The sequence below is a fragment of the Panulirus ornatus genome, chromosome 28 (genome assembly GCF_036320965.1).
Source record: "Panulirus ornatus isolate Po-2019 chromosome 28, ASM3632096v1, whole genome shotgun sequence".
Classification (NCBI taxonomy): Eukaryota; Metazoa; Arthropoda; class Malacostraca; order Decapoda; family Palinuridae; genus Panulirus; species Panulirus ornatus.
The window spans coordinates 7,719,404-7,742,528 of record NC_092251.1 but is presented as its reverse complement, the minus strand read 5'-3'; the positions used below and the strand labels follow the sequence as shown (position 1 = coordinate 7,742,528).

The following is a 23,125-nucleotide window of genomic DNA, read 5'->3' as shown; positions in this document are numbered from 1 at the left end:
GCAATGGATCGGCGCCCGAATGCCTCTCTCTCTCTCTCTCTCTCTCTCTCTCTCTCTCTCTCTCTCTCTCTCTCTCTCTCTCTCTCTCTCTCCTGAAGGCCAACTCGTTCAAGGTACTAAAAAAGAAAACTTGCGGTTTTTATCAATTCCTTTATCAATTTTATCATATTTTTTTTTTCATCCCAGGAATGATGATTGTTCACATTACACTAGGTTTTTTTTTTTGATGATTTCAAATTATTTGATTTAGTTTTGAAAGCCGTTCACCTGAAGCCTTTCAGAACAACAACAAAAAAGTAGGTTGCTATTTTTCTATGTTTATTGTCCAGCGTCCATCATTCATACATGGAATGGTTGGACAAAAATTCTCGTTGGGAAAGGTTGACGGGAGGTAAGCCAATCACAACCCGTTGTGGTGATAATTGACGGGAGCTGGGCCAATCAGAACTCGTGGTTTGGATAATTGACGGGAGCTGGGCCAATCAGAACCCGTGGTTGTCAAGGTTGATGGGAGTCGAGCCTTATCACAGTCCCTGATTGTGATATCTGACGGGAGCTGGGCCAATCAGAACCTATGTTGTAATAGTCGACTGGTGCTGGGCCAATCAGAACCTGCGGATTTACTGTTTGACGGCAGCTGGACCAACCACAAAGTAGAATATAACATTCGAATTTTGCTACTCGTCCAGAGGGACGCTCTTGCTGCGTAAGAAGTGGACAACTTTCATGACAATTTTCCAGACTGAAATAATCACTTTAGTTTTCATTACGGTAAATTAGCAGTAATGGATTATAATTTCTAATAGATTAGAGGAGGGATAATGGATTACAATTAACAATAGCTTGGGAGTGATATATATATATTACATATGAATGGTTAGTGAGGGTTTTTTTATATGCATGACCAAAGTTGGTTTTTCTTTCTCTTTCTCTTATCTCTCTATCTGTCTGCCTTATCTCTCGTCCTTCATTGAGTGATCCCTACGCATATTTCCCGTACTGGTGCCTCTGTAAAGACAGAGAAGCAATCTCAAGAATTCGAGTATAGTTTCCTGCTTTGTTATATGAAGGTAAAACTGGTGGTGAGGCTCGAGCCAGCTTGTGGTGAAGCTTGAGCCACCTGGTGGTGAGGCTCTCGAGCCAGCTGAGATCACCTATGAGTGTAGGCGACGCTGATGGTGTGAAAACACCCGAATAAGTAAGACCTCAAACCGCCTCTCGACAAACACCGGAATACGTAGTATGCCCGAGCCACCCCCTCGAGAAACACCGGAATACGCCAGTAGCTCAAGCAGCAGCCCCCTCCTAGACAATCAGTAGCCCAAGCCGCCCCTCGAGAAACACCGGAATACGCCAGTAGCTCAAGTAGCCGCTCAAATTGGACGGTCTCAGAACATCAGAGGAGGATTCCTTGAGACTTATTATATACAATCTCAAGTTCTGCCCCCAGAAAAGAAGGTTTAGTTTTGAGACGTTTGTGACACTGGAGGAATACATTGTCGCTGCACGTAGCCATCAGAAGCATCGCTTTAAAGTTGAGATGTTGGTGTAACCCGGTCATTACGTAAAAACATCGAGCCAGCCTCTGTTTTATGTAAAACAAACCCGGTGTTTTTTTTTTTTAAAGCTCATGTTTTGGTTTAGGTTAAAGTAATTTCTACTTAAAGGTGCCATGTTTGATGTGGATCTCAATCGGTCAGGGATACGGGTCAAGAGGATTTGATTCCAAGTTTTGGAAAGTCGAAGAGTGATTCAGTAGTGTTGTAGACAAGAGTTGTGTAGCAGATGTGTGATGTTGGGGATGTTTCCCCTCTCTCTATCTTGACTTAGACCTCGCGGGACACATGATGTTTGGAAGTAAGACCAGAGGTATGGTTGGCCAGCCTATCTCGCGTTTATATTTTGGTTATTCTGTCTTGTTGATATTTTGGAGAGCCGAAGATTCTTAAGAGGGTTGGAATCCTTTCTCAGTGGGAAATTCCCTTTACGGATGGTTTTGTATTTGTTGCCTTTGAATCAGGTTCTGCTTTTTTGTTGTAATCTTCACTCGACGAGAGAGTGTTTGAAAGTTTTTTGGAGGTGTGTGTGTGTGTGTGTGTGTGTGTGTGTGTGTGTGTGTGTGTGTGTGTGGTCATTTGGGGTCATTAGGCGATCATCAGGGTTCATCTCAGCTTAATTAACTTAATCGTTCTTATCTATCTATATGGCATTACATTATGACCTTTAAGGAATGAAGAAAAAAAAAGATTCTGGATTGCACCTAATGAAAAAAATAGTTGGTAAAAATGGTTATTCAACACAGGCAAACAATACGTAAATAGGATGTATATTATAACAGATCTGTTTGTTTCCCAACGGAGAACTTTGTGCTCAAGGTAACCGAGATGCTACAGAGCATGTGAGGTGGAGGGAATGGATTATTTACTAAGGTTCGGGGTGACCTTCACGCAACACTGTTTTACACCATGGTAGCGAAGTACTCAGCGGGTGGAAGCACTTTACTCCCCCCACCACACACACACACACACACACAACGCTGTATCACATAGTAGTTGAGGAGGTGTAGCATCTTCTTGCCCCCCTAGCACAGACACGGAACAAGGAACGTCTTTGGCGATACGTTTTGCAGCTCCCTCCTCACCCCCACTCTTCACCTTCCAGCCGGACATTTATTAGTGTTAATAATTCAGTGGAGATTACCTCCCCGAGCCAGACTGGGATTTATCGAACGGTGTGAGAGGCGCTTAGTTCAACGCGGAGGCGAGACCAACTTGCTTGTACCTTCAAACTGGAGGAGGCGAAGGGAAAAAAAAAGGAGCTAAAGACCTTCTGCTATAGCGATGGGGGAGCCGTTTGACTGGCGACTTCCACAAGGTGGTTGATTGTCTCCTTCGTCAACCCAGTGTTGAGTCAACTTGGTAACAAGCTACGATGATTACAGCTTGGATCATTTACTGTTTCAGTAGGACTGGGTTTTTCTTGTTACATTATTCTTTGGGTTTTTGGCCTTCCTCGAGTGATTACCATCCTCCTGACGCGGAAACTACTGACGAGGAAGGACCTTGATTTATGCTGGCCATCTTCAGATATGAATAGATCTACCTGTAGTGCCTCAGCGTTTATGTGTCTCTCACTTGCTGAAAAGTATACCAAGTGTTGATTCGATCCTAGGCATGGCAACACAGTGTTCGTGGTCATGCCTCATCCTTCATAACCCAGCTACTCTGGACACAAGTCCTTGACAACCTACTACTCCTCCTCCTACTCCTCCTCCTCTTCTTCTTCTCCTCTCACGTGTGATTTACACGTTCGCTGTTTGGTGCCTGAACCAAACAACAGAGGGTTAGAAACATCTTCCCTGCTGGTTCGAGTCGTGGCGCCTTCATTCCGGATGGGAGTCAGGACGAGAAGGGTATGAGACCATCCATATTACCAGGGCTCCTTGTGTGAGGGCTGCCCTGGCTGTGTGATACGTGATCACTCATTAATTCGATCATGAGATGATGAATCGCAGATGACGCTGCTCAATGTTGCTTGCTGTTCACTTATTCCTCCTTGGATTTTATGAGAAAAAAATAGACGATGGTGTAGATTTTAAGCATATTTTTCATGCTAATTAGAGAGACTTAATTTGAGAAGGTGGCTCGGCGATGATAATTTGATTCTGAGCACAAATGGACGATAGAGAAAATAGAGTCCCTCATTCTTTATAATCGACACACACACACACACACACACACACACACAAATTTGGCAACACCAGATCTTTGTATCGAGGTGCAATACTGTACAGACGGTGTTGACATTGGAAACACATTGGTGCTAGGGACATGCGAGGCACCGAGGAGCGGCTGACGTGTCCACAGATATTCAGAGAGGCGGAGTGCAAGGCATGTGTCAGCGATTGTGGCGCCGTGGACATCGAAGTATTGATACGCACGAATGCTATTCATCGATCGGTCGACAGATTATCCAGCGAGATGCGCGATGATTTTAGTTCATTTCAAGGCGTTTTGCCACGCTGGCATCAGTACAGTGAGGCACACAAACAGTTATCTAACGAGATAGATAATGATTGATGATCGAGTTAGACAGACAGACAGGCAGGGAGAGTCGGACGCGACAGGCAAACAGTAATAAGGAAGAAACGCCATTGGAAGAGTTATGCAGATTAAGGCCGAGAGAGAGAGAGAGAGAGAGAGAGAGAGAGAGAGAGAGAGAGAGAGAGAGAGAGAGAGAGAGTTAAAGGGTTAATGGATATCCAGTGTTATTTGGCGAGGAGCGAGGGCCGTGCGCGTGGCGGAACCCCGTAACGGTTGGGGAGTAAGGGAGGAGGGCGTGCGTAGCAGGAGAGGAAGTAGAGGAAAGAGGCCATAGAGAGGGGAGGTTTTGCCTCGGGGGAACTGGGCGTACTGGCTGGACCAGTAGGACTCACCTGCCTGTTATGAGATTAATATATTTTGGATAATACGCCAGTGGTGAGTTCCACAGACTCTGAAGGCGAGACGTGTGTTGATTTAGGTGCTGTGTGGTGTGGTGTGTTGTGGTACGTGAGAGGGACAGAGACCAGAAGACCTGATGGCCTGTAACGAGATAGTTTGGTCTGTTGTCCAAGGAATAGTGGTAGAAACAGGATAGTGAAGCAGGAGGCATCTGCACACCCACCTCTCCCTCTGGCTCAACTCCCAGCGGTGGTAAGGGTGTGGGCGTGGGGTGTATATATTGCGTAAGTGTGACTGGGGAGGTATGTAGGGAGAGTATTAAGGTGGGGAGGAAATTATATTAAAAGGAAATATGGTAGAAGACGAGCAGATAAGCTTACGTTTTGAGCTGATAGTATTTACTTCACACACACACACACACACACACTCAGAAGACCTGGCCTCACTGACAGTCTCTCTTTTCAGCCATACATCTCACGACTGCGTCCTTCAGACATCAGTACCAAGAAAAGAAAAATGCTGTAGATTTTCTCCTTTAAAAAACATAAACAAAGGCGTAAGATTAGTCTTGTATTACTTAAACGTATTAACATCGTTCGAGTGTATTACCGGATTAACTGTCCTGCCATTGTATTTAATAGGTCATGGTTAATCCCCTTTGGTTGATAGCGATCATGATTTACGTCACTGTCGTTAGCATCGCATAACAATTTGATACGATGATTTTATAGGATAATTTCATATGATAATTTTGTATGATAATATATACTCAATATTCTCTAGCGTGTTTTCCAGCGATCAGCAATTAGTATGTTGGAGCTTGCTGAATCACCTGCTTGTGTTGACTGAATACTAATGTGCTTGCCTCCCTCTCTGCTTTCTACCACAACCCTGTGGCTCCCTGCGTACTACCACAACCCTGTGGCTCCTTGCGTACTACCACAGCCCTGTGGCTCCTTGCATACTACCACATCCCTGTGGCTCCTTCCTTGCTACCACAGCCCTGTGGCTCCTTGCTTGCTTGCTACCACAACCCTATGGCTCCTTGCTTGCTACCACAGCCCTGTGGCTCCCTGCTTGCTACCACAGCCCATGTGGCTCCCTGCTTACTACCACAGCCGTGTGGCTCCTTGCTTTCTACCACAACCCTGTGGCTCCCTGCTTGCTACCACAGCCCCTGTGGCTCCCTGCTTGCTACCACAGCCCTGTGGCTCCCTGCTTGCTTACTACCACAGCCCCTGTGGCTCCCTGCCTGCTACCACAGCCCTGTGGCTCCATGCTTGCTGCATCAGCCTAGTGCCTCCGTATATGTTACGTCTTCCTAGTGGCTCTCATCGCAGTGTGTGTCTCGCTGCTGCGCACAAAACCTCTGCGCCAGCCCGTCAGTGTTTTACGTTGATTATGAAGGACAGTCGGCATTGCTGGAGATGATTTTCATGACGTGGAAATCACAGCAGATTTGAGGATTAAGGGAAGATATTGATCAGGAAATGAATTGATGTTCTCTTTGGGGGTTGGGGGGGGGATACTCTTCTGTATGTGCATACAAGTTTTGTTCATTTCAGTCCCAGCTTTCGACTGAACTGAACAACAGAGAGTTTAGATATTTGGTGATAGCGTAGTGAACTGTAAACTACCACGTTTTATTGTCAGACATTGAGATAACATTGCATGGTCGTGTGTGTGTGTTACATGGTCGTGTGTGTGTGTGTTACTGAAAATGCTTTTGCAGGTAAAAACTCTGCTTGGTCTCCCTGCCCCAACACCGCATGTCATCTTTTCCCTCACCGCCTCCCTTCACAGGCTTGCTCCTTCCCCCACCTCCACCTCAGCACTCTTATCACAAGCCATACAACCGCGGAACCCACCACAACCCTCCTCACGACCCCACGACTCTCCACAACCCTCCTCACGACTCTACAACTCTCCACAATCTTCTCCAGAGCCCCACGACATCCCTCATGACCCCATAACTCTCCACGACCTTTCTCATGACCCCATAATTCACCAGGACCTCCCTCATGACCCCCATAACTCTCCACGACCTCCCTCATGACCCCATAACTATCCACGACCTCCCTCATGACCCCATAACTCTCCACGACCTCCGTCATGACCCCATAACTCTCCACGACCTCCCTCATGACCCTGCAACTCTCCATGACCAGCATTACAGGAATCTCCCCCATGATCTCCATCAAACGACCTGTTGTTCATCGGCCCAGGAACTCTTCACAGACCTCCCTCACCACCTTGCAACGTCCCACGTCTTCCCCACACCCATACCCCCAGTGTGCAGGTGCAAATCACGGCCCCCATGACACCCAGGCCGGGGCCACCGCCACACACTACTAGGGGAACCCCCTCACCAACCATAAGTTTGTTTACCTTCGTCCTTCGCTCCCGGCAGGGTCCTTTATGCCTACTCCCGGTGGAGCCTCTTGTTCGTCCCATCTCTCTCTCTCTCTCTCTCTCTCTCTCTCTCTCTCTCTCTCTCTCTCTCTCTCTCTCTCTCTCTCTCTCTCTCTCTCTCTCTCTCTCTATCTATCTATCTATCTATCTATCTATCTATCTATCTATCTATCCATATCTGCGACCAGGTGGGGGCCACAAGGCTTATCAAGGGTAGGGTAAGGTGTTGATGATGCTACCCCACCATGTGTGTGTGTGTGTGTGTGTGTGTGTGTCGGGTCCACACAAAGGGCTGGTCACAACCTGGCCCCACCCAGCGGCGCGTCCCTCACTAATAGATATTCCCTTTACAACCCAACAATCAGGGTCAGTCATACGTGCTACCTCTCCTCATTAGAACAATGCATTTATTTTTCAGTTGACCGCGGGACTTCATTCTGTCTGTCTTAACCCATTTTTATATAGAATTCCAGACGCTGTTGCCGACCAGGTATCCATTCTAAAACTAATGGCAGCTGACAAAAGAGGAATACTCTCTCTAATTCCAGTGGTCTGTAAAGTTGTGGTCGTTTTCAAAGGTTGTAATCCAACACATGATTTTTTTTCGTCATGTTCTGTTTTCATTATTTAATGTGGGATGCTTACCCTCGAGTGAAACTCTGTTGTTGTAAAATTCGGTTCCAGTTGTTATAGTTCTTTAGAAATACCATTGTCGATGTGAGTAAGTGAACATTGCAGGACTACGTGATACAAAGTCATTCACAATTGCAGTGGGGTTCAGAGAGACTCTTAGTCTATAGGCTGACGATATTCCAGCTGCAATATTTTATTATCAGACTCGACTGTAATCGAGACACAGATACAAGAGACACACGCGTAGGGAAATCGTATAGGGTGAACGATAAGGGCTGTATCAGTGCTGTTACCAGACAAGTAAATGGTATCTTTGATTTAAGTTACGATTAATTTCAAACTCCTGCAATATTTCTTATCATTTTGGTGTTGATTCAGTTATGACAGGAATTTTTCTACAATAGCTGCCTCTTCCTCACGGCAGTAGTTGGATATGTTCAAGCCCCAGGTGAAGAATTTCAGCACCTCCTCCATTTTGTGTGTGTTCTTGTGGTTGTGTAACGTTTCTCACATATATAGGTGAAAATGCTATCTGTTCCTGCGATAAGATTTTGATAATCTCTTCTTCTCCTTCCAGGGTCGTTTTAGTAGCTCTGTCGGTGACTTGCGTCGTGGCGGACGTCAAGAAGAAGAGATCGTGTTAGACCTCGGGGATGACCGAACCAGAGGATCGACAACCTCACTCTTCAGGTCGTCCAAGGTTAGGTTGAGGTCCAGCGGTGAGTGTGAGGAGGAGATTGATCTTAACCTGGAAAATGAGCCGGTCCAACCACCGCCGTCTGCACCAGCGACGTCGGCGGCGCCCGTTGCCACTGCATCTCGAGTGAGCCACAGACGCCCCGTCGCTGCTCCTCCTCCTCCGGCAGAACTGCAACCCGGAGAAGTGCATCTCGTTATCCAGGATGAAGACCCTGCAAGGTCATCGTCGCGGAGGTTCAGGTCATCGCGGCCGTCGAAGGTGAGACGCGGCGGCGGTAAAGCAGTGGAGGAGATAGTGCTTAACCTGGATGATGACGAAGTTCAGACTGCCCCAATCCCACAAAACGCCAGGTCGTCTCGAGTTAACAGTGCCTTAGTGAACGGCAGTCAGGAACCTCCTGCTGATGTAGCCCTCGACCAGAATGTGGAGAACGCTGCCAAAGACAGCACGGACAACGGCTACGATGAAGAGGTTGAGGACGACATCGTGATCCAAGACGAGAAAACAGGAATTCAGACTCGCATCGATTCCAAGAAGGGAAAGGGAATCGGTGGGAAAGTGAAGGACAAGTTGTTCCCCAATCGGCATTTGCCGAAGAAGAAGAAAATGAACAGGGTGAAGAAGGTGGAGAAATTCGTGGATTCTATCGTCGTTGAAGACCTTAACCACCATGGGCGCGTGACGCCTGTGTTCGTAGACGAGGAGGACCTCACTCCCGATGACTTCGCCCAGAAAAGAAAACACATCCTGCAGAACCGGCCGAGGAACTATATCGAAGGCGAGGAAGAAATTATCACCCTGGACGTTTCATCCCCATCGACTTCTCATCTTAGCCCGATGAGAGCCGAACTGATGATGGCTGAAGAACGAAGGAAACTCGCCCAGAAGAAGAAAGAAGAGAAGAGAATAGCAATGAGGCTTGAGGGGATTGAAGAAGAATCACTAGAACGCAGCTCGAGTCTGGGTCATGAGGAGCCACGGAAGACTGTCCTCTCACCCGAAGATTATGAAGATTACATTGGAGACGCAGTGGAGAAGGATTATCCAGAGCTGGCTGGAGGCTCAGAAGCTCCACCTCCCCAGCGCTCAGACAGCCAAGAGAGGGAAGAATTGCCATCCGAAGAGCCCCAGCAGTTTGAGCAGGAGCAGTTAATCGAAAATCAGAAACAGTTGATTGAAGAGCAGAAACACGTCATTGAAATGCAGAAACAGTTGATAGAAGAGAAGGAGCAACAAGACCAAGTACAGCAACCGCAGCCAACAGGTCCTCTTTCAGGTTCGGCCTCAATGAACTTCATGGACGACCACAGCCCAACGAGCAATGGTAACGGTGACTATTTCCATCGGTGTGTTGCAAAGTACCCCAGAGACCCTCCTAGACAAGCTTGTGGTAGTTTTAGTGTAGAGGCTAATTACCTTTTAACTAGTGAAGTCGACATTAGAAATGAGACCTGTAGAAGTATCCCTGAAACTAGTTTGTTAAACAATAACGAGAGTATAAATAGTTTTTCTACCCACTTTAGGACTAGTTGTGTTGCGAGTAATGATTGTGTCAGTGGTAACAGCAGGAAGCCTAAAAGGACTACTAGTGTTAGCAGTTCTACTAGTGCCTCTGTTACTGAATCGAGAAACAATAGTACAAGTGCTTCAGAACATAGTAGCATGTCCATAAGTACCGGTAGTGTGTCTAGTAACTTGTCCAATGCCAACAAGAATAGATCCAGCCTCTTTTTACCAACGAGTACCACGAGCTTACCAGAAATTTCTATAGAACCCCCAACCCCGCAAGCTCCAAAACCCAAAGATAGTTTTGATCGCGAAAACAAAATCATGTATGATCTTAGGGTGCCTGGCTATAGAAGTATGTTCCTCACTGTACCTGGTTTTGATGATGACGATTGTGACCGCTATCTGCCCAAGTATGACCTTGATAGTGACGATGAAGAACATAGTAGCGACGATGACGATGTTGTGCACAAACCTAGAGTTTTCGCCTCCCTCGCAGGTACGGCGGAGAGCCGCGGCCTCAAGCGTTACGGCAGCAGCTGCGACATCGCGAAGTTAGTGAACTCGACGGCAGAGCCGATTTACCCCCACGACGACGACCCTAACGGGAACTTCGAATTCAATGTTCGTAAGTCGAAGATTGGGGGGACTGGATCTGGACCGTTCGTGGCACGGAAGCTCGAGATGTTTGAGAAAGTGGTTGAAGAAGAGCACCAGAAGTTCATCGAGTGCCAGGAGGTACGGAAGCGTATCTTCCGAGCTCCCAAGAAAAGTGGGGAGTACATCGAGAAGTTCTACAGCCCGCAGGTGATCGAGACCATCGATGTTCGAGCGACGGAGAAGAGCAGGAGCCTGCGGTACTATGACGACGAGTACGATAGCTTTGACAACCCGAGATCCCCAACGCCTACGGAATTGAAGACCCCATATGGTGGGCACTCAAGTCCTCAAATGGCCACATCCAATTACTCATCTCGACCGTCTTGTAGTAGTCTTTACTCCGGCACTATCTACGACCCTCCAAGGTCACCTTCGCCCGCGCGAGACTACCCAGCAACCTCTTACGCCGATGACGTCTTCGATACATACGATTTTGTAAGGGGTCACCCGCGATCACCGTCACCTCCTCCCACCGACAGCAGGAAAGGTGTTCGTGTGTGTTCGCCGATACCGGAGATGACCGTAGATAGCGAAGTCATCTACTCGCAGCCATCTATGTTCAGGGATTCTGAATGTTCGGAGACGATGATTTCAGGCCCCAGCAGATCGCCGCCCCCCAACACCAGGGATAACCTCGAGCAGCGCACAGACGAGGTAGGAATATGAGACATCATTACGCTGAGGAAGCACTTACCCACTGGGTCATTTGAGATCTTCAGTCATGCACAATCGAAGACTCTCCTCTGTGTCAAAATCGAATATAGGCTGGGTGTGAAATGTGTAGTCTTTAAGCCAACCTATGAATAAGTGATATATACATAGAGATAGATAAGTAGATAAATGATAGATAGATAACTGTGTGTATGTTGTAGATTACTTCCTTTTCCCTCGAGTTCCTTCACCGAGCCTTTCCCAAGCCAATCCCACCTACTGCGGACTTTCCCGTCTTCCCGTGGCTTTCCCTGCCCTCGGCTCCTCCTCTCCTGATCTGTCTCTCCCTCTTACACGAAGGCCTCTCATCTCCAAGCAAAGCCATCCAATCTTGGGCTCTCCCCTTCTGCCATACGCTTCCCTCGTTTGCCCTTAAATCCCCCATTCCTTTGCTGAGCTTCCTCGTCAGTAAACCTACTTTCCCTATGCGGCAGGTACTGGAGATGCTGGATAACAGCTTCCTGGACACTCTGCCTGAGGACGACGGTCCAAATCACTACGCCGCAATGAGCAAGAGGCACGACGAGAACGCCGAAGAAGGCGCTGTTGCAGGTGATCCAGATGGCTCCCCTTCCATCCTCTTGGCCTCAAGAGGCTTGACGGGTCGACTGTGTGTTGTCATTCTTGTTTCTCAAGAGATGATATGGGTCGTCGTGTTCCATGCTGTCGTTCCTGGGGTCTCAAGAGAGAGTAGACAGGTCGTCATCATGCTGTCGTCCCTGGGTCTTGTGTAGCGATAAGTGAACTCGTTTTTAGATCTAATTCAGTACGGTTTCGAAAGATACATTCTTGTTCTGTCATGTCAGGAGTGGAATTAGGTAGAGTTTAAGCAGCTGAGTTTTGTTTTAGTTTGAGAATCTGTGCTTTGAAATCAGTTTCTTCTACGAGATATCTATTTAGGAGAGGGTTGCTCATATAACAGATGATACCAATAAACTTAAGTACTTCTGGTCTTTCTTCTTCCTTTTTTTTCTCGAAAAGTAGCGTTTGCTTAGGTCCAGACATCAGCCATTTTCTGATTTGTAGGGGCCCGCCATGGCGCGGACAAAAGCGTGCCCCAGTTCAAACCATCTCGGAGTAAAGGTAAGATAACAGGTTTGATGATGAGTTCATATAGGATTGAGCTTCTCAGGTATATGTTTACCTGATTAAAGAAAGTGGGAAAGACAGGTGAGTGAATTTCTTAAGTCCATCATACGTCCGAGAAAAAAATGGGAACTGTTATAACGGTCAATCCTCGTGTAGTTGGTCTCCACATAAGTACTTATGGGAAGCAGCAGCCAGACGCTTTTTCCTTGGGTCCTTGTCATCGGGACGGTGACATAAATAGACTGCTAACGAGAACAGGAGCCTGAATGATGCCAGTACAATAGAGAGAGGGAGGGAAGCAACACAATAGCGGAAGGAAGGGGATGGCTAAAGAAAGGTGACACCAGGAGAGTGAATGAGAAAGGCTTTTGATTCCATTGTGGGTAAGAGAGAGAGGGAAAAACACCAAAATCCCAAAGAGGAGGAGGACCGGAGTGGGGTCACTTAGGAAAAACAGTTGTAGATCTTGCACCGAGGAAGCAGTATTGGTGATCTGAAAGAAGGGAATGGATTCCAAATGTTTAACACTTGAGAGTTTCGAAGACTTTACGAAGAAGAAAAGAGAGAGCAATGAGGCGATAGTTAAAAGGGTTGGAACCGTCGTCTCTCTTAGAGAGAGGGTTAGATCAAGGGATGCATCAAGAAGAAGTGAAAAGTTGGTGTTTTAGACATGGGAGAGTTAGTTTGTTCACCTGCAGTTGGGATTGAAATCTTAGTGAGGACCTTGTACGAAGAAAACAGGGAAGAGTGTAGGCTCAGTGAGGACCTTGTACGAAGAAAACAGGGAAGAGTGTAGGCTCAGTTAGAGGAGCTGGAAGGACGGGGATTGGAAGTGGGATCATTCAGAGGAGCCAAGGGAAAACATGGTACCAAGTGGGTCATTGAGTCCCACTGGACTTAAACTGAACAGTTAAGCAAACAGCTTGAAAAGTAAATAGCATTTAGTTCATTGCTGAGGCAAATATGTTACGTTGACAAAAGTAATGTTAAAACATTTTACAGCTTGCACACAAAGCCATAGGATGCAATATGTTCACATACGCAGTTCACATGTACAGGTTTTCAGAAATGCGAAAAATACATAGATACAAAACTCATGATTTTAAAAGCCCCGTTCTCACCCCACACTTTTCCAAAACGCTCGTGAAATATCGTCAATGCTGAATTGACTGAACGTTTCCCTTTAGGGATAGTTTCATGTGTATGTCCTTCCGAAGTTGACTGAAATTCCTGCACACTTACTCTGCTGTGCATCTCGTAGCTGTTGCAGTGTTGTGGTCTGCGCTAGTTGGCGTGGAACCTGTTGATATAGGAAGAAGTTGGTAAAGTTAGGAACAGAGTATCACAATTTCTTTTCCCCTCAAGTAACCGAAGAGAGAACTCTCTCTCTCTGATTGAACATGATATATTAGAAATGTTCTCGATGTGTTTCGTTAATAATTCATTCGACTGACTGAATATTTGTCCGTTTCCCTCCCAGCAGAGCAGTCCATTAAAACGTAATTATTGGGGGTTCGGGAGGACCTGGGAATCGATGCGATTAATTTCGGATAGAATTTAAACTTCTGTTGAAGTTTGGGAGAGAGTGAGAGCTTATGTGGGAGGTGTCGGGGAGAAAAGTTTAATCGTATCCAAGAGGATATAAAGGAGCAGATGGGGTGTTGGAGCAGTGTGAGGATGAGTGGAGACAGAGAGAAGAGTGATGAGTGGTATGAGAGAGTTCTGAGCTGAAGGTAGTAGTAATAGGAGGAAAAGTGAGGCATAAGGTAAAAGAAGGGATAAGAGAGTGTATGAGGCACTGAAGGAATGAGAAGAGTGTAGATAATAGTGAAAGATTACGACGGTGAAGGAGATGATAGGAGGCAGATGATAGAAAGAGGGTAAAGGAACTGAGAGGGGTGGATATACATTGGGCGTTTAAGCAAATGTTATCTCGCCACACATCCACTCACCTACAACATACCAAAGAAGTCCTCTTTCTCCTCTGAGGCCGTGGCCATCACCCCTTGTTTTCGTCTGCCACACCAACAGACAGTCTTTGTCCGGTACCTCTCAAGCACAAAGTCATCATCCTACACTCGTACACTAATTTTTTCAGCTCTGAATCTACAGGTACTACACCTTCCTTACCTACTGGGCACACCTAACATTTACCCTCCATACGCTCGCTTTTCACACCTCATTCGCCATCTCGGCCTTGATTCACACTTACCACAGAGGCATCCACCAGTGGCATCCCCACACATCTCTCGTGGAACACTGCAGTTCCTCGAACATTCCACAAGAACACAGAAACTGATAGTGATAAAACGGTACGATATTTGAGGAGGTGTGGGGTCAAATTTCACATATGTTCGAGGATTATTCCATCTATATTTTGCCGGGGTCGTAAAGAACAAAGATCCTCTTCACGGCCTTTGACACGAGCCCGAAGATGACGACGCTTATTACGTACGCGTTCGAGAAACCTGTAATTCATGTTGCATAATAAAGAGCGCCATCGTCTTCAGCAATGTTGGCGATGTATATTCCAGAAAGGGAGGGAAGGGGATGGGGGGGACACGCCCGAGTGTGTGTTATTGCATCGCATCTTCTTTGCATGGAATTAACTCCTCCGCTGTTCTTTTTTTTTTTTTCCCCCTTAGGGCGCCACCCTCTTTGAAACTCTATAACCTGAAGACTTCGTTCAGCCGTTGATGATAAAAAGTTATGGATGGGGGCCTTTCTCACAGTTGAGGATAGACTTCGTTAGCCTAGAACCTCTAGCACAGACACCGCTCATAGCCCTTAGCCGTTGACAACGCAGATGATATTAAAACTTAGTCGTATTACACTCGATCCTTTGTAGTCGCTGCTGTAAACTTACAGACTCAGTATGGTAAATACTCTTTTGTTTCACAGTTGAATCTGAAATGTGTGTTATTATTGTGTTACCATCATATATGTGCCTTAGGGTTTTATTGATATGTAACAGTGTTTACAAACATGTACGCGATGGTTATTTCTTTAATGTGCACCTGGAACTATATAGTCGTGTAAGTACATGCATCTATGTTATGTGTAAGACCTCTGTATATTGAGGGTCTATGAGCGTATTTGACGCCTGATGTTCGAGAAGTGTTTACAGACTTATCGTCATGTGTGTCTCCACCCACAGGTTACAATGTGGGCAACAGTGTGTATGATACGAAAGAGGAACCGACCCGGGTCGCGTCTCCGCTCCCGGACCTGAGAGTTACACCGGATCCCGACCCATTGGACGATGTGTTCGAGATTGAGGATGTGAGTCTCCCTGAAGTATTCATCGTAACTGTGGCTCTTTATGTGTGTCTTTTGTTTGTCTTAATTACCTGTTTTGTCAGTTATTGTGGAGCGGAGCTGATTGGTCGGTGTTAGCCTCTTTGACTTGGTTATGATTTGTTTCAGTAATTGTTTGTTACACATATACACCTTATTGCCGTTTCCCTTGTTGGCAAGGTAGCGCTAGCAATAGAGGAAGAAAGGCCACGTTCGCTCACATCCATTCTCTAGCTGTCATGTGCGCTACAACTAAATCAGACCCCACAGACCTTTACATGGTTTATATCTGACGCTTCACATACCCTGGTTCAGTCCATTGATAGCACGTCGACCCCAGTATGCCATATCGTTCCACTTACATTATCCCGCGCATGCCTTTCACCCTCCTGTATATATATATATATATATATATATATATATATATATATATATATATATATATATATATATATATAAAGAGAGGTAAGGGATTAGGCTCGACCCCCGTCTTCCATGATGGGCCATACATAAGCCAGTATCTCTCACTTTGAAGCCTAACTATCTCCAGTGTTGGCTCCTCGAGAGATAGTGGGTGTTGGAGACTTTTTAAGAGAACGGGCACAGTTGGTAGCTCCTTATTTCAGCAGTTACGAGAAGCTGTGTGGGTGAAGTGTTTCCACAGTTATATATATTTTCTGAATTCAGGTTGTTTTCTTATGATAGCCCTGGGCCAAATTTTCGGAGGGATAGAGAGAGAGAGAGAGAGAGAGAGAGAGAGAGAGAGAGAGAGAGAGAGAGAGAGAGAGATTTGTCACACATGAATACTTAATAAGAGAAAAGGGTTTGATTGCTGGTACGTTCATGCATACTCATATATACACAGACAAACGTATTCAATTCCACACACGCAAGGACATACGCATACACACATATACACACACTCGACTACACATTTTACAACGTCTCTGAACCACTTCAAGTTCCCGTGATTATACTTGACCTTCACATCAAAATACAGACGCCTTTTTTGATTACCTTCTTTGTATTCATGTTACAGAATATGTATGTCGGTAACCACGGCTTGTATTACCATTTCATTCTTTTATGATAGCGGGTCGGCTGTTTTAAATTTCATGATAAAACTTTTAAATTCGTGAGGGTATTTCTTCTGTGTATGAGTGTATATATATATATATATATATATATATATATATATATATATATATATATATATATATATATATATATATATGTGCATTTTATTGTCGAAGAGCATCATATTTAGCTCTTACCTATAAGCTTCAATTACTATTATTATAATCATTATCATTATTATTATTATTATTAACTATTATTATTATCGTTATTATTATTATTATTATTATTATTATTATTATTATTATTATTATTATTATCGTTATTATTATTATTATTATTATTATTATTATTATTATTATTGTTATTGTTATTATTGTCGTTTTTGTTATTGTTGTTGTTATATAATCTTATGACCTGTAATACGGGACTCCAGTGTCCTTGTTGATTATAATCTCGCTTCCTGTCTGCAGTACGACAGCCAAGGGTCGACCACTTCCCTGAGAGGTGGCCATAGGCGGAGGGCAGCGCCACCCCCTCCACCTCCTCCTGAAGAAGCAGGCCCTTCCTCCTCCTCCTCCGATAAGAGAGGAGGGTTCTTCGGGAGAGTCAGAAGGGAGAGAGATAAGGATAAGGACAAGGAGAAGAAAGACAAGGAGAAGAAGGATAAAGAGAAGGAGAAGAAGGAGAAAAAAGAAAAGGAGAAAGAGAGGAAAGAAAGGGAGAAAAAAGAAAAGGAAAATAAAGATAAGGATAAAGATAAAGCAGCGGGAAAGAGGTAAGTGTAAAATTTGCTTTATTTCTGTTTCTTGATGAATAAAAAGAAAAAGTCTGATTTCATTTTTAACTCGATTACTCTTTTCTTTTTTTTCCTTCTTGTCAACGAAGACTTAATACACCACATTTGTTAATGGTTAGTTGTGACAAGAGTTAACAGAATTTACTCAGTAGTCTAATATATATATATATATATATATATATATATATATATATATATATATATATATATATATATATATATATATATGCTGTATGTATGTTTCAGGTAATAGATGATATCAAGATACATTTTCTTTGTCATTGTATTTTCGTTTGTGTTTTTGGCGATGATATCTCGGCTCTGACGTACTAAATGTCCTTGCACCCACAGGTTCCAGCTTTTTGGAGGAGCTAAGAAGGCAAGTGAGCCAAACGCTGCTGAGGAAACCTCCACGAAGCCTCCAAAGAAAGACAAAGGTCAGTGTTTGAGTCCCCATGTGGTCCCCTGTGTGTGTGTGTGTGTGTGTGTGTGGTTAGTTCCCCTGTGGTGGTCTGTAAGGCTACCCTGGGAGTGTGGCTTTATAGTTCCCCTGTGGTGGTGTGCAAGGCTACCCTGTGAGTGTGGCTTTATAGTTCCCCTGTGGTGGTGTGTAAGGCTACCCTGTGAGTGTGGCTTTATAGTTCCCCTGTGGTGGTGTGTAAGGCTACCCTGGGAGTGTGGTCATGCACTGGTCTCCTCCACCTATAGACAGGCCCTTAAAAGATATCTTTAAAAGACTTTACTATCAAGTTCCCTTTTTTTTCGCTTCTTAAAGACTTGTTTTTTTTAAGACACTTTAAGTTTCCTGTCGAGGTTCCAGACGTGTTTTTTTTCGCAAGACATTTTTGTCTCCTTTACAGTTTTCTCCAAACTGTTCTTTGGCGACGGGTTAGGAACAAAGTCTCTCTTCACGGACCTCTTGAGGGAGGCTAAGATTGAGTCTTTCAGTACCAGTACAAGTCTCATTACAACCCCCTTGTTTTCTCTCTCTCTTTCTTTCTTTTGTATTTTCGTTTCATAGCAGAGTCTCGGTCCTTCGTTCCTGCTGTAGTAGAAAAAAAAAAAAAAGCGAAACAAATGACACTCGTCCTAAGATAAATTGTGGTTTGAGACTGGTTCTCTCTCTCTCTCTCTCTCTCTCTCTCTCTCTCTCTCTCTCTCTCTCTCTCTCTCTCTCTCTCTCTCTCTCTCTCTTCATCATCCTCGTTTGTTATACTTCACAGCCAAGACGTCAGATTTCAGTGTTTTTAGTCCATGTCCCATTTTTTTCTATTTTTTATCCCAATTTATACACAACATGACCTCTGTGTGTGTGTATTTGAGCCTAGGTAAACACACGTGTGATGTATATACCTCTATCAGTCAGACCCATATGAATGATTCACTCGTAGACACACACACACACACACACACACACACACACACACACACACACACACACAGAATCCAGACCCACACCAACAGTTAAATCTTATATCCAACACCTGTTTCTAAGCATCTGTTTCTACCCCAGTTTACAAGTGTGAGGGCGGACTCCCACCCACATAGCAGGAGGAGAGTAAAGGTGACATTTTATGACTATATTTTTCTTTTTCTTTTTCCCCCACAGGTAAACGTCGGCTTTTCGGACGAGGCAAAGAGAACTTCATCGGCTGCTCCGCCCACATCTCCCACGAGTCGGACCCTCAGGTGAGTCGCGTGTGTTTTCTCGCCTCACCTTTGCGCCTGTGCTGCCTCACGTATGACCTGGAGGATTTTGCTTGGAGGCTCCTGCTTGCAGCTTGCGTACCTCTGCCTTGCGTTGCTCCTTAGCACCACTGTACGTTCGGCATGTCCCCTCATCTTGAGGCTCTTATGCTCGCCCTCATTTTATGTTTTGATTGATCTATTTGACGTCTGATGTTTGTAGTGCATATGGACTTGAGCGGTGGTTTTCGAGCACGATGTGTTTCGTCTTTAGCATATGGCTAGCGGAGGAACAGCCTTCATGAGAGGTTACATTGATCGTGTGACTATTTGATGCCACTGTAGGTGATTCGGTATGGTGAGGGACTTCTAGGGTGTAGTGGTTAGCGTTCCTGACCGTGACGCATTCACGGGGTGCCCAGGGTCGAGTGGATGGTTGGCGCCAGGCGGTCCATAGTCAATCCAGCTGTTCATCCACCCCTGAGGGGTTGGTCGATAAAACGGGTACCTAGGCCAGGCTAAGGGATATATATATATATATATATATATATATATATATATATATATATATATATATATACACGCTGTTAATGAGGTCGCCTTGATTAGGGCCTCAGTTGCCCTTGCCGTCTCCACTAAAAAGAAAAAAAAATCATTGGACAATTATCGAGTGAAAAAGAATGGTAAACAGAGAAGGACTACCGGAAGACACGGTCCTTAAAAGACTTCAAAAGCATCCAGTACTTCAGATCCAATCCCGCTGTTTCATTGGACACTGCTTCATTGTGTCATTTCATACGTGAGCTTACGTTGTGTCTGTTTTTCATACAGGAGGGTTGTGATATGATCTTCCATGTTTTGTTTTTTGCACGGTTGGGCGACCTGTTATCACTCCCTTCAGGGCACGACTGGTCGACCTGTTATCACTCCCTTCAGGGCACGACTGGTCGACCTGTTATCACTCCCTTCAGGGCACGACTGGTCGACCTGTTATCACTCCCTTCAGGGCACGACTGGTCGACCTGTTATCACTCCCTTCAGGGCACGACTGGTCGACCTGTTATCACTCCCTTCAGGGCACGACTGGTCGACCTGTTATCACTCCCTTCAGGGCACGACTGGTCGACCTGTTATCACTCCCTTCAGGGCACGACTGGTCGACCTGTTATCACTCCCTTCAGGGAATGACTGTCGAGCTATGGTCACTCCCTTCAGGGAATGACTGTCGAGCTATGGTCACTCCCTTCAGGGCACGACTGGTCGACCTGTTATCACTCCCTTCAGGGCACGACTGGTCGACCTGTTATCACTCCCTTCAGGGAATGACTGTCGAGCTATGGTCACTCCCTTCAGGGCACGACTGGTCGACCTGTTATCACTCCCTTCAGGGCACGACTGGTCGACCTGTTATCACTCCCTTCAGGGCACGACTGGTCGACCTGTTATCACTCCCTTCAGGGCACGACTGGTCGACCTGTTATCACTCCCTTCAGGGCACGACTGGTCGACCTGTTATCACTCCCTTCAGGGCACGACTGGTCGACCTGTTATCACTCCCTTCAGGGCACGACTGGTCGACCTGTTATCACTCCCTTCAGGGCACGACTGGTCGACCTGTTATCACTCCCTTCAGGGCACGACTGGTCGACCTGTTATCACTCCCTTCAGGGCACGACTGGTCGACCTGTTATCACTCCCTTCAGGGCACGACTGGTCGACCTGTTATCACTCCCTTCAGGGCACGACTGGTCGACCTGTTATCACTCCCTTCAGGGCACGACTGGTCGACCTGTTATCACTCCCTTCAGGGCACGACTGGTCGACCTGTTATCACTCCCTTCAGGGCACGACTGGTCGACCTGTTATCACTCCCTTCAGGGCACGACTGGTCGACCTGTTATCACTCCCTTCAGGGCACGACTGGTCGACCTGTTATCACTCCCTTCAGGGCACGACTGGTCGACCTGTTATCACTCCCTTCAGGGAATGACTGTCGAGCTATGGTCACTCCCTTCAGGGCACGACTGGTCGACCTGTTATCACTCCCTTCAGGGCACGACTGGTCGACCTGTTATCACTCCCTTCAGGGCACGACTGGTCGACCTGTTATCACTCCCTTCAGGGCACGACTGGTCGACCTGTTATCACTCCCTTCAGGGCACGACTGGTCGACCTGTTATCACTCCCTTCAGGGAATGACTGTCGAGCTATGGTCACTCCCTTCAGGGCACGACTGGTCGACCTGTTATCACTCCCTTCAGGGCACGACTGGTCGACCTGTTACTCCCTTCAGGGCACGACTGGTCGACCTGTTATCACTCCCTTCAGGGCACGACTGGTCGACCTGTTATCACTCCCTTCAGGGAATGACTGTCGAGCTATGGTCACTCCCTTCAGGGAATGACTGTCGAGCTATGGTCACTCCCTTCAGGGAATGACTGTCGAGCTATGGTCACTCCCTTCAGGGAATGACTGTCGAGCTATGGTCACTCCCTTCAGGGAATGACTGTCGAGCTATGGTCACTCCCTTCAGGGAATGACTGTCGAGCTATGGTCACTCCCTTCAGGGAATGACTGTCGAGCTATGGTCACTCCCTTCAGGGAATGACTGTCGAGCTATGGTCACTCCCTTCAGGGCACGACTGGTCGACCTGTTATCACTCCCTTCAGGGAATGACTGTCGAGCTATGGTCACTCCCTTCAGGGAATGACTGTCGAGCTATGGTCACTCCCTTCAGGGAATGACTGTCGAGCTATGGTCACTCCCTTCAGGGCACGACTGGTCGACCTGTTATCACTCCCTTCAGGGAATGACTGTCGAGCTATGGTCACTCCCTTCAGGGCACGACTGGTCGACCTGTTATCACTCCCTTCAGGGCACGACTGGTCGACCTGTTATCACTCCCTTCAGGGAATGACTGTCGAGCTATGGTCACTCCCTTCAGGGAATGACTGTCGAGCTATGGTCACTCCCTTCAGGGCACGACTGGTCGACCTGTTATCACTCCCTTCAGGGAATGACTGTCGAGCTATGGTCACTCCCTTCAGGGAATGACTGTCGAGCTATGGTCACTCCCTTCAGGGAATGACTGTCGAGCTATGGTCACTCCCTTCAGGGCACGACTGGTCGACCTGTTATCACTCCCTTCAGGGCACGACTGGTCGACCTGTTATCACTCCCTTCAGGGCACGACTGGTCGACCTGTTATCACTCCCTTCAGGGCACGACTGGTCGACCTGTTATCACTCCCTTCAGGGCACGACTGGTCGACCTGTTATCACTCCCTTCAGGGAATGACTGTCGAGCTATGGTCACTCCCTTCAGGGCACGACTGGTCGACCTGTTATCACTCCCTTCAGGGAATGACTGTCGAGCTATGGTCACTCCCTTCAGGGCACGACTGGTCGACCTGTTATCACTCCCTTCAGGGCACGACTGGTCGACCTGTTATCACTCCCTTCAGGGAATGACTGTCGAGCTATGGTCACTCCCTTCAGGGAATGACTGTCGAGCTATGGTCACTCCCTTCAGGGCACGACTGGTCGACCTGTTATCACTCCCTTCAGGGCACGACTGGTCGACCTGTTATCACTCCCTTCAGGGCACGACTGGTCGACCTGTTATCACTCCCTTCAGGGCACGACTGGTCGACCTGTTATCACTCCCTTCAGGGCACGACTGGTCGACCTGTTATCACTCCCTTCAGGGAATGACTGTCGAGCTATGGTCACTCCCTTCAGGGCACGACTGGTCGACCTGTTATCACTCCCTTCAGGGCACGACTGGTCGACCTGTTATCACTCCCTTCAGGGCACGACTGGTCGACCTGTTATCACTCCCTTCAGGGCACGACTGGTCGACCTGTTATCACTCCCTTCAGGGCACGACTGGTCGACCTGTTATCACTCCCTTCAGGGCACGACTGGTCGACCTGTTATCACTCCCTTCAGGGCACGACTGGTCGACCTGTTATCACTCCCTTCAGGGCACGACTGGTCGACCTGTTATCACTCCCTTCAGGGCACGACTGGTCGACCTGTTATCACTCCCTTCAGGGCACGACTGGTCGACCTGTTATCACTCCCTTCAGGGAATGACTGTCGAGCTATGGT

The 23,125-nt window shown here is 46.6% G+C and overlaps 1 protein-coding gene across 2 annotated transcripts in view; it reads left to right on the top strand.

Annotated features, from left to right (window-relative positions):
* Nucleotides 1-23,125, top strand: part of LOC139757815 (uncharacterized) — a 207,966-nt gene that overhangs the window by 155,504 nt on the left and 29,337 nt on the right. For both annotated transcript variants that reach the window (XM_071678682.1, XM_071678683.1), the window contains exons 19-24: nucleotides 8,065-11,007; nucleotides 11,499-11,616; nucleotides 15,311-15,435; nucleotides 17,001-17,305; nucleotides 17,678-17,763; nucleotides 18,936-19,015. In XM_071678682.1, the coding sequence (XP_071534783.1) occupies nucleotides 8,065-11,007; nucleotides 11,499-11,616; nucleotides 15,311-15,435; nucleotides 17,001-17,305; nucleotides 17,678-17,763; nucleotides 18,936-19,015 (3,657 nt within the window). The remainder of the gene's footprint in view (nucleotides 1-8,064; nucleotides 11,008-11,498; nucleotides 11,617-15,310; nucleotides 15,436-17,000; nucleotides 17,306-17,677; nucleotides 17,764-18,935; nucleotides 19,016-23,125) is intronic.